Source organism: Magallana gigas, chromosome 2 (genome assembly GCF_963853765.1).
Source record: "Magallana gigas chromosome 2, xbMagGiga1.1, whole genome shotgun sequence".
Taxonomy (NCBI): Eukaryota; Metazoa; Mollusca; class Bivalvia; order Ostreida; family Ostreidae; genus Magallana; species Magallana gigas.
The window spans coordinates 48,137,792-48,152,322 of record NC_088854.1 but is presented as its reverse complement, the minus strand read 5'-3'; the positions used below and the strand labels follow the sequence as shown (position 1 = coordinate 48,152,322).

The 14,531-nt window shown below is 34.6% G+C and overlaps 1 protein-coding gene across 19 annotated transcripts in view; it reads right to left on the bottom strand.

Annotated features, from left to right (window-relative positions):
• The window catches only part of LOC105335674 (C-Jun-amino-terminal kinase-interacting protein 4), a 28,889-nt gene that overhangs the window by 8,086 nt on the left and 6,272 nt on the right, over positions 1-14,531 (bottom strand). For 11 of the 19 annotated variants that reach the window (XM_034447672.2, XM_066076937.1, XM_066076938.1 and 8 more), the window contains 19 exons: positions 14,332-14,349; positions 14,151-14,208; positions 13,803-13,859; positions 13,554-13,704; positions 13,082-13,281; positions 9,155-9,346; positions 6,856-6,915; positions 6,362-6,400; positions 5,307-5,360; positions 3,885-4,107; positions 3,295-3,450; positions 2,842-3,019; positions 2,302-2,526; positions 1,934-1,993; positions 1,448-1,525; positions 863-1,103; positions 634-714; positions 471-538; positions 44-195 (listed from right to left, as the gene is read on the bottom strand). In XM_034447672.2, the coding sequence (XP_034303563.2) occupies positions 44-195; positions 471-538; positions 634-714; positions 863-1,103; positions 1,448-1,525; positions 1,934-1,993; positions 2,302-2,526; positions 2,842-3,019; positions 3,295-3,450; positions 3,885-4,107; positions 5,307-5,360; positions 6,362-6,400; positions 6,856-6,915; positions 9,155-9,346; positions 13,082-13,281; positions 13,554-13,704; positions 13,803-13,859; positions 14,151-14,208; positions 14,332-14,349 (2,291 nt within the window). The remainder of the gene's footprint in view (positions 1-43; positions 196-470; positions 539-633; positions 715-862; positions 1,104-1,447; positions 1,526-1,933; positions 1,994-2,301; positions 2,527-2,841; positions 3,020-3,294; positions 3,451-3,884; positions 4,108-5,306; positions 5,361-6,361; positions 6,401-6,855; positions 6,916-9,154; positions 9,347-13,081; positions 13,282-13,553; positions 13,705-13,802; positions 13,860-14,150; positions 14,209-14,331; positions 14,350-14,531) is intronic. The other 8 variants (XM_066076941.1, XM_034447682.2, XM_011439683.4 and 5 more) reach the window with 8 other exon arrangements.

The window sequence follows — 14,531 nt, the reverse complement described above, 5'->3', positions numbered from 1 at the left end:
CATGAAATTTTGCAGATAAAGCATATATTGGATGTCATCCTACCTCAATGGTCATGCTCTTTGGCTCAATGACATGGATTTTGTTCCTGTATCCACACCAGACATGTTTGTTAGCTATCACAGTCATACAGCGGATGGAGTGATGAGGCTTCCCCAGATCCAACAGGTGATAGTTCTGCAGGTCCCACTGACCATCTATGTCAAAGACACAAAAGAATGTCAAAAGTTGCTCATACAAGTACATGTGTATTGATAAAGCGGAATTGTTCCATCAAAGGGTGTCAAATCAACTCCTTTGAACACATTCCCAAACATTAAAAAGATTTTGGAAATATAAATTTGTGTGCATGAAATTCATGACTACTGAGTCACCACAGAAAATAATTACTCCACGGTAAATTATAAACGGTAAGACAAATAATGAAATGTAATTCACATAAAAAATTACAGTCATGCAGGAAATAATATACCTGTATCTCTGTGGAATATGGATATTGTTCCATCAGCAAGAGCAACCAAAACTCTTCCTTTAACATGACTGTAAAAAAAGGCAAAACAATATTAATCCTCTCTTTTTTTTAAGGCAGAGCATTGACACATTCTTCAACATTAGATGGAAAACAAAGGACTTACACAATGTTGAGAATGGAGTCTCTAAGTTTGACAGAGTACAGGCATCTTCTCCATTGTGCCACTGAGGAATGTACATACAGACTGAAACAATAAATCAGGTATTTATTACATACAGACTGAAATGAATTGCACAAGAAATAAAGCTTGACCCACTCCATATTTTCTTATTTAAACATTTGCCATAGACAACTAATAACCCCCCAGCTCATTGTTTACAAGATCCACCTACCCTCCACTCTGGGTGCCCATCCACATTGTGGGTAGAACACTGGTCATCTTCTCTGTCTCCTCAAACTGGACGTCGCTGTCGACGGACATCGGACTGAGTCCGTCCCTGATGAGCTCCGAGTGTCGGTGCCGGTCCAGTGAGGCCAGGGAGGACCGTGACACAGGCGTGTTCGTGCCTGAGTTCGCTGGTGAACCTCTGGCTTTGAACACTGACGGCTGAACATCATCCGAACCAAAATGTACTGCAATCAAAATGGTAGTCAAGATTGGAGGAAAATTAACATATCAAATATTTATTTCTCTGTTATGAATGGTCATTGATGTTCAAATTGGTGTTTTTTTTAATTCAGGAAACAATAAATTACTAAATTTGAAATATTTACTATATAAAGCAATCAGTATTAAAAATGCCTTGGCAAAGATGATTTAAGCCAGCATTGCCACTAAATTTACAATGTTCCTATTACAGTTAGTATCCACTACAATATTAGTGTATAAAATCTATATGCTATAAAACAAATTAAGACAAATGAAGTGACCCACACAGGTTAACGTAGGTCAGTGTGCCTGGGACAAGAGATCTCACCTTCGTAGCTACGCTCTGACATGATACTCTCGGTATCAAACTTATCCTTGTGCTCTACCTCCGTGTCAATTTTCTCCTCTGTAATACAGCATGGTGTTAAGTGAAGCACAGCAGATACCCACACCACGTGGAGTAGTAACATCAGAAACATGAGTGTGCATAATATTAGATTGTCCATGATAATGAAAACTATAATATTATTAGATATTGTTATATCCAGATATGTGAAAGCTTTTGAAAAGTTATTATTGTTCATATACAGATTTATTATACTGATACATGTATTATCCAATGGTACATATCTCTCACAGTATACACTGTAATGCTTATAAATGGATAAAATTACTAGATGTTCAATATACGCAAAGCTGTTATAACTGTTTTCTCTGATTAGAAGATGAATAATTACTAGAGACTACATTTATTATGAGGCTGGTTACTGAGCACTACAGACTGTGATATAGAGAGACAGACTACCCCACTCACCACTAGAAGTCAAGGCCCGGGTCACTGCATTCAGGTTACTCTTGTGTTCTGGGGTGACTTCTGAAAGGACACAAATAACATCATAAGTTTGGAATCACAGTACACAGGACAATGTGTTCGAAATAGGAGTATTTCCAGAATATCTTAGAAAAGCTTGTTCCAATATAAATGAAAAATTCCATACTCTAAGCATGGCACACATCTACGTATAATTAAAAGAAATACATGTATTGGGGAAATAGAAGAATTATTTGTATGGTTACAGTCTGATAGAACAGCCAATATGATCAAAACGAAGTTGAAAACAAATGATTTACCAGTGTTTACTACTAATTAGCGATTGCTTTAAGTAGATCTGCGGTAATTACCCTTAGACTTGTATGAGCCGACAGGAGACACTTGAGGTGAGGTGGGCTGGCTGTTGTTTCCTGTGGCACACTGTACAAATGTGATGCCCCCGATCCCACTGTTGTCTGCCTGGGCGTTGTCATTGGAGGAGGAGGAGGAGGAGGAGGAGGGAGGGGGCTTGTACTGGGGGAAAGACTCAGCCTTTAAAATCTCCTCATCTACTGGATAGTCAGACTCCAAGGCTCCTACAGATTGAAAATGCACCATAAATATATATTGAAATATTTAGAAGTACATGTACATTGTACTGCTTTTTTTTTTTACACTACTAAAATGTGTGAAGAATGCTCATTGCTGATTATCTACATGTACATCACAAATCTCATCAAAATATTCTGTATAACAGCTTTTAAAAAAAAAAAATTTAAAGTTTATGAGTTGTGTTTGCCTGCTACACTGGCAATACTGTAAACAATGTATGTACCGGTATGTGAAATATAGGTTCAGTAATACTGCTTTTATAAATTCTATACATTTGTTATGGTGTGTGGAGTACTCACCTGCTACACTGGCTATACAGAGGATAGGGGAGGAGGAAACCTTGAAGGTCTCCAGTATATCCCCCGGACTGTTGGCATCAATGACAGACACTTGGGTGTGGGAGCCTGAACTGTGAGAAATCCACACCAGGGAAGACATCTGTTCCTTCTCTGCATCCTTCAGGCCTTTCTCGTGGTCCTGCCAAAACAAAACCAAAAATTTCCAGTTACCTTAGTTTATGATTTTGTTGCTGTCCGTTTTTTAGTCTGAAATTAGTTTCTTTTAAAACAACTAATGACAACTTCCTATCACTTTTTCAGTTTCTGGTGAAGCAAAAAAAAAAAAAAATTCCAGTAAGTCTTTGATTTCTTTTAACTGTCATTTGTTATGCCAAAAAATAAGTTTTTGCAGTACCGGTAAATTGATAAAACTTCTCCCTTTTCTTTCAATTTCTGGGTGAAGCAGAGTTATACCTTGAGTTCCTGGTTGAGGCGGTCGACCTCGTCCTTGACCTCTTTCCTGTCGGTCTCTGACTCGGGGGGACTGGAGTAGAACACACTTGCACCCACCACTGAGCCCCCATCTCGGGTCTTCCCTCCGGTCAGATTTACACCCGCAGCACACCAGATCTGTGGACAAGATTTGTCAATAACAATCAAATAAATATACACAAATAATCAAGAAAAAACTGATTAAAGAAATATGATTCAGCTCTTTTCTAATGGTGGGGAAAATATCACAGTCAGTTATTTCTATTATTAATACTGTACATACAGGATTGTGTTGTATTCAAACACTTAACATATACATGTATAACTATACTGGTTTACACAAGCTCTGTTTTATCTGCCGAAGACATTCAGACAAAATTAACAATCAACCACTGACACTAAAGGTGAATGGAGCAAAACTAAAACAGGTCAAAATTTTCCCAGAATACAGATGTATGGGAAGTGTATTAATTCTTTCTTTTTCCATCCTAAGTCACATTAATCTTTAAAAATATCATTCAACAGATAGGGATGTACTATCATGACCAGGTGCATTAGATTTGATTCCATACCTTCATGCCTGGCTCTTTCTCCAGTATAGGTCGACAGTAGACAGGTACTGGAACTGGCACTTCCCGCTTGGCCGGGGTCTCGCGGATCGAGGGCTGGAACTTGGCCGGGAGACTCCAGCCGTACGCCTGTAGGCGACCGTCATCTTTCTTGACATGAGCGCGGACTTGCTTATACTGTTCCTGTCTCTCCTTCTCTCGCTCCTTCTTTGCCTTCTCGGACATTCTTAAAATATATAACACTCATACTGAGGCAGCTCCTATAGCTTTATAAACAGAGGGGGGCAAAGACATGCTGTATTACAATGAATTTTGTGTAATGTTTCATTCCATGGAAATTGAGGAATTGCATGCATGCATGCTTTCTTTCAAAAAAATAATGGTACTTTTTCTGTTACCTTGAAAAAAACTTAACATTATATTTGCTGGTACATGTAAAAATGATTTATTTGATACTGAATACATGTACTATGTACCTAGCGCTAAACAAGAAAATTTCCATGCACTGTGAGTTTCATATTTCCAAACTATAATCACTATCATAAGATTCATTTTGTTGAAAAACAGATTCCATTGATCCATACACAAGCATTTTCCCTATTAATATTATACATATAGCTTCAAATTCTGTACACATATGAATACATGTACTATTATTAATTTAATTTACCACAACAGTTTTTAACTTCGTAAACTGAAAGATGCTTTAGAGCTGCCATAAATATTGAATACATACATATATATATTATATAACCTCTACCAAAATAAATACTGGTAATTGAATATCAACTTTTTAACACCAAATTATTAATTGCCTTCACAAGTGAAAGTGAAATATGATGTTATGCTTTGCTGTGAAAGTTAGTATCGAAAGTGTATGTACAAATTAAAAATTTTCAGCTCAGATTTTATCCAAATTTGTTACCAGGTAAAAAACATCAAAATTTGATGATATAATTGCCTGTTACATAATTTACACTATGTACATCAACTTATATAAATAAAGGTTGTTTGTGAAAGTCTTGGTAAGACAGCTAATAATAAATACCTAATTCCGTTTAACATGTACATGTTTGCTATGGGTATCATTTTCTTTTGACGAAGCTTCTTCCTGTTACATTACATACATATGTAAAATCTGGATTTTAACATATTTCAAAAATAGTATTGAAAAATTTAAATTGTAGAATATTAAGCATTTGTGGCTTTTCTTCCCAAGACATTCACTTGATATAATTCTGACATTGCTACTGTGGTACCTCTGAACTTACCATTAATTCTGCTAACCCATGATTAATGAACACTAGCAATGTCTACTGGATGTTAGGAGAATATAATACTATTAAGATATAGTAAATAGTGGTAGTGTGTAGTAGTAGTAGAGGAGTATAGGGTGCTAGGTTAGTATAACTCTGTGTAACCTACTTCGGCTGAGCAGTAATTACAGGGTCCTCGAGAAGAGATTCTATTTTACTGGCTCTGGTGAAACACAAAACTCAAAATCAAGTCAGGTTACAGTGAAGCAAATTATGTGTACATTAAAAGAAAAATAAAAGAAGCAAAATAAACGCTACAAAAGGGTGAATGTATTAGTTGGAAGTCAGCAGAGATGTTTCTTTGCACGACTTATCTTGAAAATCATCGATAAAGGGCCAATGCCATAGTGAGCCTTCGTTCATCAACCGATCAAAATCAGGCCTACAAACCCAGCATACCTGCTTTACTTTTTTTCTTCAATTTTTAACATGTTTGAAATGATTTCATATGTTAACAAATGTGGATTGCATGAGAAATTATAATTTTTCATTAAATAATTTATGAAAACATTTAATATTCATCAATACAAAATTAACATTAGGAAAAACCTGGTCCCACCTGTCAATACGTACACATAAAAAATCATACATTTATGCATCTCACACACAAAATTTATTATTCAATTTTTCTGGATTAAACAAATACATACAAAAAAGGTTTATCATACTGATAATATTCCGGTATGTTATGCAGTTATGTATTTAGTTAAAAGGTTCGATAAGGAAATGTAAGAAAAAAGTTGATTCATATTGACAGAAAAAAGCAAATGTATAAAGAGAAGTAAATTTCTTGTATTAAAGATGATTAAATTTTGAATTATTTTAATCCTGTAATTAGGATTCAGAAGAAATAAAAGACTCACTGTAGGACTTAAAAGAGACTTGCTCAAGTCTTTATATTTAATGATTTCAGTGCTTACTTTAAAACCTTCAAATAATAATTGGTAATCAATGACGATGGGTTTTCATTTGTTTCATGCAAGAAGTGTTAGGATATTTCAATGCAATGGCAGCTTGCATTATGAAGTAAAGTAACAGATTGTGAGGAAGGACGAGTCTACAAGTTTTATTGGCTGAGGGAACTTTAGGTGACTTAGTGAGACCCAGACACCAGTAGCTGGTCTAAGCTAATGAGGCATTATACTGTGCTGTGCCTGCCCCTACCCTCCATCTGTTGCCTCAATATGAACAAAACTGTCAGATCTAGGTCAAAAATAAATTCTCCAATCAATAAAATGATAACAAAAATATCTCCAGTGATAAATAAGTACAACATAACTGATTAAAATATACATATACTATCTACTATTTCATAGCTGCTGAAGAAAAGATACTATTTTCTTTCCCTTTTCTGAAATCTTTTTTGGATGTTGATCGATTTTCAAAATAATGGATTTACAGCAAATCTACACCAGAAAGCTTCTCTCAACCTTTCAGTTTCCATAAACGCGTTAATATCTAGAAACAGACATTCCAGAGAACAATTTTTTTGCATGCCAGGATTATATATATTTGTATTCAGATTCAAAAATGCTGAAATACACATTACCAGACGTTTATGGTTAGCCATCTTGAGACAATGGGCACCTGTCATAGCGTGGACTGGACATGCAATATCATGACATACACAGAAGTTTACCTCCAATAGCAATACATACTTTTTCTTGTCTTGTAACTCTTCTAGCAATTTTTGAACATTTGATGAACTGATTCGGGTCCTTAATTAACAGTGAAAGTGCAATGTTACTAAAACTTGTCCAATGACAAACAAGAGGCCAATTGGCCTTAACGGTCACCTGAGTAGCATATATCCAATACACAAACTTGTCATGGAGTCTCATATATGCATCTAATTAATTAGGTTTCATACTGGAGTAGAAAAATTATAAATTTGTAATGACAACCACATTTAATTCAAAAAGAACTGTGAAACCTATAATTTTGGTGAAAAACTAAAAGATCTGGTCTACAAAATAATGAATTTAGTTTTCCTTTCAGGTGTGTGGGAGTAAAGAAGATAATTTTTTAACGTTATATGCATTAACATCTATACATCCATTTTGGCCCTGCCCTAGAGTCAAAACCCATACCCCAGGGGACATGAAAATTAAAATTTCAGTAGAGGACTTCCTGGTAAACAGAATTATTAGTCGTTTTTTTTATACAGATGTGTGAGAATAGAGAAGAAGATTTTTAAACATTATATGCATTTACACTTTATTGCCATATTGCCCCCCGCCCCCCCCCCCCCCCCCCCATGTCCTGAACCCCTGACCCAGGGGCCATGAATTTCACAATTTAGGTAAAGGAGATTGTGGATATCATAACCATGTATTCAGTTTTTTGCCCACATGTGTGGGAGTAGAGAAGAAGATTTTCTTAGATTTAATACATTTTTACTATTTGGCCATATTGGCCCCACCCTAGAGCATGAACACCTAACAAAGGGGTCATGAATTTCACAATTTTAGTAGAGAGCCTCATGGACATCATAATCATGAATTTAGTTTTTAACAAATATATATAGGAGTAGAGAAGAAGATTTTCTAAGATTTAATACATTTTTACTATTTGACCATATCGGCCCCACCCTAGAGCCTGAACCCCTGACCGAGGGGTCGTGAATTTCACAATTAAGGTAGAGGGCTTCATGGACATCATAAACATGCATTTAGTTTTTAACAAATATATATGGGAGTAGAGAAGAAGATTTTCTAAGATTTAATATATTTTTACTATATGGCCATATTGGCCCCACCCTTGAGCCTGAACCCCTGACCCAGGGGTCATGAATTTCACAATTTAGGTAGAGGGCTTCATGGACATCATAATCATGCATTTAGTATTTAACAAATATATATGAGAGTAGAGAAGAAGATTTTCTTAGATTTAATACATTTTTACTATATGGCCATATTGGCCCCACCCTTGAGCCTGAACCCCTGACCCAGGGGTCATGAATTTCACAATTTAGGTAGAGGGCTTCATGGACATCATTATCATGCATTTAGTTTTTAACAAATATATATGATAGTAGAGAAGAAGATTTTCTAAGATTTAATACATTTTTACTATTTGGCCATATTGGCCCCACCCTAGAGCCTGAACCCCTGACCCAGGGGTCATGAATTTCACAATTTAGGTAGAGGGCTTCATGGACATCATTATCATGCATTTAGTTTTTAACAAATATATATGGGAGTAGAGAAGAAGATTTTCTAAGATTTTAATACATTTTTACTATATGGCCATATTGGCCCCACCCTAGAGCCAGAACCCCTGACCCAGGGGCCATAAATTTCACAATTTTGGTAGAGGGCCTCATGGACATCATAACCATGCATTCAGTTTTTTCCTCACATGTGTGGAAGTAGAGAAGAAGATTTTTGAAAATTTGGCTTTTTTTGCATATTTGGCCCCGCCCGTGGCACCCCAGGGGTGGTAGAGCCACAAATTTCACAATTTAGATTCTTCTTACCATAGAGATGCTTCACACCAAAAATGGTAACGATTGGCCTGGTAGTTTCCAAGAAGAAGTTAAAAATGTAAAATTGTTAACGCACGACGCACGACGCACGACGCACGACGACGGACGAAGACCAATTGCAATAGGTCACCTGAGTGACTCAGGTGACCTAAAAAAACAAAACATAACAAAGTTGTCCATGCAAAATCCTACACAATCATCCACACTGTACTGAATATGTATGAAACTGAAATGGGTTACATCTATACCAACAAAATCAACAAAATAAAATTGTCTAAAAATCATAAGCAAAAAAATTCTGACATCACAACCCACCATGCGTCGATTCATGTAATAACATCCGATATATTCAACCTTGATAATGCAATCTTAATATCTTAGAAATCGGTTAGCATAAATAATGCAGTCACGCTGTGTTCCTATCACTCTGAGTTATGTAAAGGCTCTAACACCATCTAAAGAATACTTACAGATCATCTTGCAGGAATTCGTAAGCCTTGGCTTTGTCCCCAAGCTTAGTCATCTCACGGGAGCGGCGGTTGGGATCTCCCACCGGCTGGACTTGGGTGGTGGGGGCGTTATACTTGATGGTGGCCACTGGAACATTGGTTGGCTTCTTGCTCGGTTTGTGAGGAGAACTGCTGCTGAACAGGTTACTGAAGCTGAAACACGACAACGGAGCAGATTTAAAGTATACCACTACCTCAAAGGTCTTTGATACCAGTGATGTACTTATATAAATCAAATTTTTTTGTAAACATTGAAATTTTTGCATTAAGTTATTTAAACCAAGTACAGGAGAAGAAACTATTCTTGTTAATACTGAAGATTCCTAATTAAACACGAGAAATCAATATAGGCGCAAAATCAAGAGAAGCACCTTTTGTGGTTTTTAAAATCTTGCTTTTATTTTTTTGACATATGTGGACTAAATGACATCATAACAAAAGTTTGCAGCAGAAATATCCATATAATTATACAGAATTGAAACTCCAAAATACATTGTTCGATCATCAAAACAGAATCTTTCCTCATTAGAATAAAGATAGCCATTTCCCCCCACTTAAAATTACCTTCATGAGATCCTTTCTAAATATTTACATTTGCAAATATTTTCCTTATATGAACTTAAAGAATATTGAAAATGTTCAATTGTGTGAACTTTATCACGACATCACATTTATCACACACTCTTATTTTTGATGGAACATGATCATATCTTCCGAGAGGCTCTTCGGGCTTCACAGGATTTGATCACATGTTCACATCCCAGTGAACTTTTTAACTGGCTATTTATTTCTTGATTAATTAAATAAATCACAGAACTGGTTAAAATTGACTTAAATGATAATAATCTGCAATGCACATAATATGTCATTCAATTCAAAACAAAATACTAGTTAACATTCCTGTTTTGTAGCATCGTTGAATTCTTCTTAGAATGAATGTCTTTCAATGCTATGTAGATGTTATTCTTCAAGTGCAAAGAATCAGGAAGAGGACTTCATGATCCAATGAGATTTTAATGTTATCATTTTTATATATTTACAAGAGGCATAGGTACATTTAATGAATTTTTTTAATTAGATTTCAATTTTATTTAGATATTTACTCCCTACTTTTATGTTCAACATATCATATTATTTGATTTTGACCAAAAAAAAATGCACCACAAAGAATGTATCAATGTTTCATGAAATTTATGATCTTTATTTACTTTCTGAAAAATTAAATATAAATTTCACATTTTTAAAGGAATTCCCACCAATATTGATTATTACTTCACTTGGAAGGTCCCTTGAACTTCACTCTGGTATATCATTCATAACCATGAAAACCAAAGTTTCATAACAAAATTCTTATGTCAAGTTCACACTACTCTTGTGAGTGCTAAAGCCTGATTCTATACAAATTGACTAAATCCTGTATTCTTCACATCTTTTATAATGCTCATGAAAATTCAATCATAATGATTATGTCAAAAGTTGTCATGCAATTCACTCGGAAGAAAGAATGCCAGAAATGCCATGATTTTGTGATTATTAGACATTGAGGTCATGTAAATCAATTATTTTGGCACTTAAAATTTTAGATTTTAATACTCTCAAATAAACATTTCTGGTTAAAGCATAGTTTTTGGGACTTCATTGTGATTTTGTCATAAAAGGCAAACTTAATCTCCTATCTAACAGAACAGTGTTATGTTATTGCAAAGTTACTCATCCACTCGAGGATCCAGTTTTATGGCAATTAATATTCCACTGTTAAGAGTTCAACAGAAATTGCATTTTGAGCAGAACTGAGTATTTATTCAGAAAAGAGAGACAAATCTTCAACTTAAGGTCAGACGACACGTTCCTCAATTTTATATAACATTTTCCAGGAATTTGTTAATGGTTTACTACTACTCCGACAAGCTTTCTTGCAAAAAATTAGGAAACCTTACCAGGCATTTCTACAAAATACTTGAGAATGCAATTTCCTATATAATCTTCTTGAAAATACATTTGAATTGCTGATATAAAAATAAACAAATAATACACTATGTTGGGCCGGGCTTTGAACTCACAACCTCTAGAATCTACGCTCCTGGCAGAGAGCGGCCACGGCTCTAACCACTCGGCCATCTAGGCATATATCAATATACAAATAAATTTTAATCATTTTAAAAATCATTATAAAAATGATAATTTTTCTTGGAGCTCTTTATTACAAGGAGATACAAAAAAGATGCTCAAGGAACGTGTCATCTGACCTTAAAAATTATGTAATATTGTTACATCATATGATGATGGTAAATAAGTTCGATGAGTATCACAGATATCAGCTCTTCAAGCATTCATTAGTACTGATCTATCTACTCAAAACCATGCATACATTCTATTTAATGTCATCTCTCTTGTGGAATAAAATTCCATATGCCAGCAGCAGCATGCAGTTTTGGAAAGCAAAACCTTTTTTTTGCAATGGAAGTGGAAACAGACAGGGAAGTCCAGTAACTCTGTATAAATATTTATTAAAATAACAATAACAATTCTGCCATTCATTTTCCATCTTCGCCCTTGGGATGTGTCCAATAACTTAGTCTGTAAGCAGAAATGGAACGTGGGTCATGTTTCCACAACCATTGAATGGTTTTGTTTCCTCCACCATGATGACCATTGCTTTATAACCACTTAATCAGTCTGCCATTTTGACCACTTACAAAAAATGAATTAAAACTTTTCGGTATAAAATAGCTTTTTAATATTTAAAAATATCACATATAAAATGGATCACAAAAAACTTTCTCTCTCAGTAAAACATTGAACGATAAAACATTGAACACTTCATAAATAAAAGAAATTATGATAAAATCATCATAAAGAAATCAAATGCTTTTCAGAAATAATAGGGATCAAAATGGCAGAATTGGACTCATGCAAAAAGTAAATCAATAAATGAATGATACATAAAATTTAGCTGCCTTTGCAGTTACAACATGCAATGAGCATGCAATGTTGTCTTCTGAAAAAATAGAAACCTTCATTAATAGATTCATCAATAAGGATCAAAGCTTTAAGTATCTGATCCTAAGTACCAAGTCGATCCTATAGGTCAATTACCTACAAACTTTTAATTATATTCTGTTTCAAAAACAAAACAATGACTTTTTCAAACCATGTGATCCCTATTGATTTCTGTAAAGTTCAAAACAATAAAAAGAATATATCATTAATAATTTAATTCATGCAAACATGGAAATTCACAAAGAAATTGTAAAATAAACTTTAAAAGAACATTAGGAATTCATCATTCAAATATAATTTACTCTGTTTCTTATATATTTTTTATTTCCATGTTTACAAGTAACCCCAGTTCTAGAATTAGCACCTTATGAAGTCTGTAAACTTTAACATTGGATTAATAAACGCAAAACCAGTTTAGATTTTTGTATCTAATGGATTTCAATTGGTCAACATATATATAAAATTGTAACTTTATAATTGTGTCTTTATCTAAGTACAATTATAGTATAATACAAGAAGAGATCAAGGCCAAGTTTTGACTGAATATATATGTTGTATGTGTACAGATCAAGAACCAGGATTGCACAACAAAACAAATCAAACAATATGCGTCTTGTGTTTCTGACTGCGACTAGGACTAGCTTTGGTAGAGGGGGGAGGCACTGGAGGGACGGGAGCTACCAGGTTACTGAAACTAAAAACAGACCAGCCCAGTTATACACATGCTAAATCAAGAGACCCACAAAATAACAGAGAAAGTTCAGGGATAAGCAAAGTTAACCCTTCCTCCTAAAAGTTGAGTAAGGGCTGTAGATTTGCCAAAAAGTTGGATTAATGTCTGTTACAGATAAAGAATCAAAGGGGTGAAACTTCATCATGGAGACTTACAAGTTCCATATGGATCCTTTTTTCTGTTTTTGAGGATTGTTGGATGCCTCTGGATGTTCCCTTGAGGCACGGATCATTTCGGTCCACCTGACAGCTTCCTGTAGCTCCATTAGTCTCTCCTTGTACTGGTTTCTCTCCATTAGCACCCGAGCCATCTCGACTCTTGTGAACCTCTTTCTTTGGGCCATAGGCACATCATCCTATAAACAGAATACATGCCATCATATTGAACAAACTTCAGAATTGCGGTAATTTTATCTTCATACAAATATTCATCATATAATTTTTACAAGGTTTTGGTGATAGCTAGTCTATTGTTAAATCCAAATAATTTTCAATAAAAGGTATTCAGGCACTCTAAAACTCTGTAGATAGTTGATATATTATAGCAGTATGGAATTTGAAAAACAATCAACGTGATTGAGAAAACCCTAAATATGTTTCAGTATGTAGAAAATGAATTGAATTGTACCTCTTCTTCTCCTTCTTTGGTGGCCGTATTCTTCTTCTCGAGTTCCTCCTTCGTTTTCTTTAGCTCGTCTTCCAACTCCTTTATTCTTGTGTTCAACTTGGTCTTGACTCCCTGTAGGTTGTTGATTTCTTCCTTCAGGATTTCCACCTCTCTGTAACACATCATCATTATACAGGTGATAAATCAAGTCATTTACATGTAATGCTCAAAATGAAAAGCAGAAGCAAAAATGGAGAGAAAAAATATTACCCTGAGAGTTCGTCCACTTTGGCAATCAAATCATCTTTGACAATGTTTAAAGCATTCCTACAAAGTGATTACAGAATATGAGAAGACTTATTATGATAAATCTTTTACTCATTCACCCATTCTTGACTGCTCTCATTATATTTGTCAGTTTAATAAGATTTTACTCTATTATAACAGTTACCGGTATATTGTAATATTTTTCTTGATACTAGACATTTCTATACATGACTGTTAGTACTAATCCGATTATCACAATGGAACACAGTATTTACATGTACAAGTCATTAATGTTTTATAACTAGCATAAAGCTATACAATACGTTCTATTTATTCCTTAATTTTTCTTACTTGGTCTCCAGTAATTCAGTGTTTTCCAGAATTAAGTTTTCTAATTCTTTTCCCATTCCTGTAAGAGAAGTAAAACATGTATTACATTAAAATGTTCTGCTGTTTTTGGAAACCATTCCAAATCAATGACATACTTGCATGTAATTAATCATATGTACTAGTCATGATTCTGTGTACATACCAAAGAAGTTGTCGCTCACTGTAGATGGGAATTATGAAATGAAAATAGAAAAAAGTTCAATCATTTCCTTTTTAACTTAAAAATTAATTAACATAGAGCAAGTTTCGCAATCTATATTGCTCCTTTACATATTGGTCAATATTTATGTTGATCATAGAATTATTGAGATATTAAATAATTATATGCTTTTTTTCCAAAAA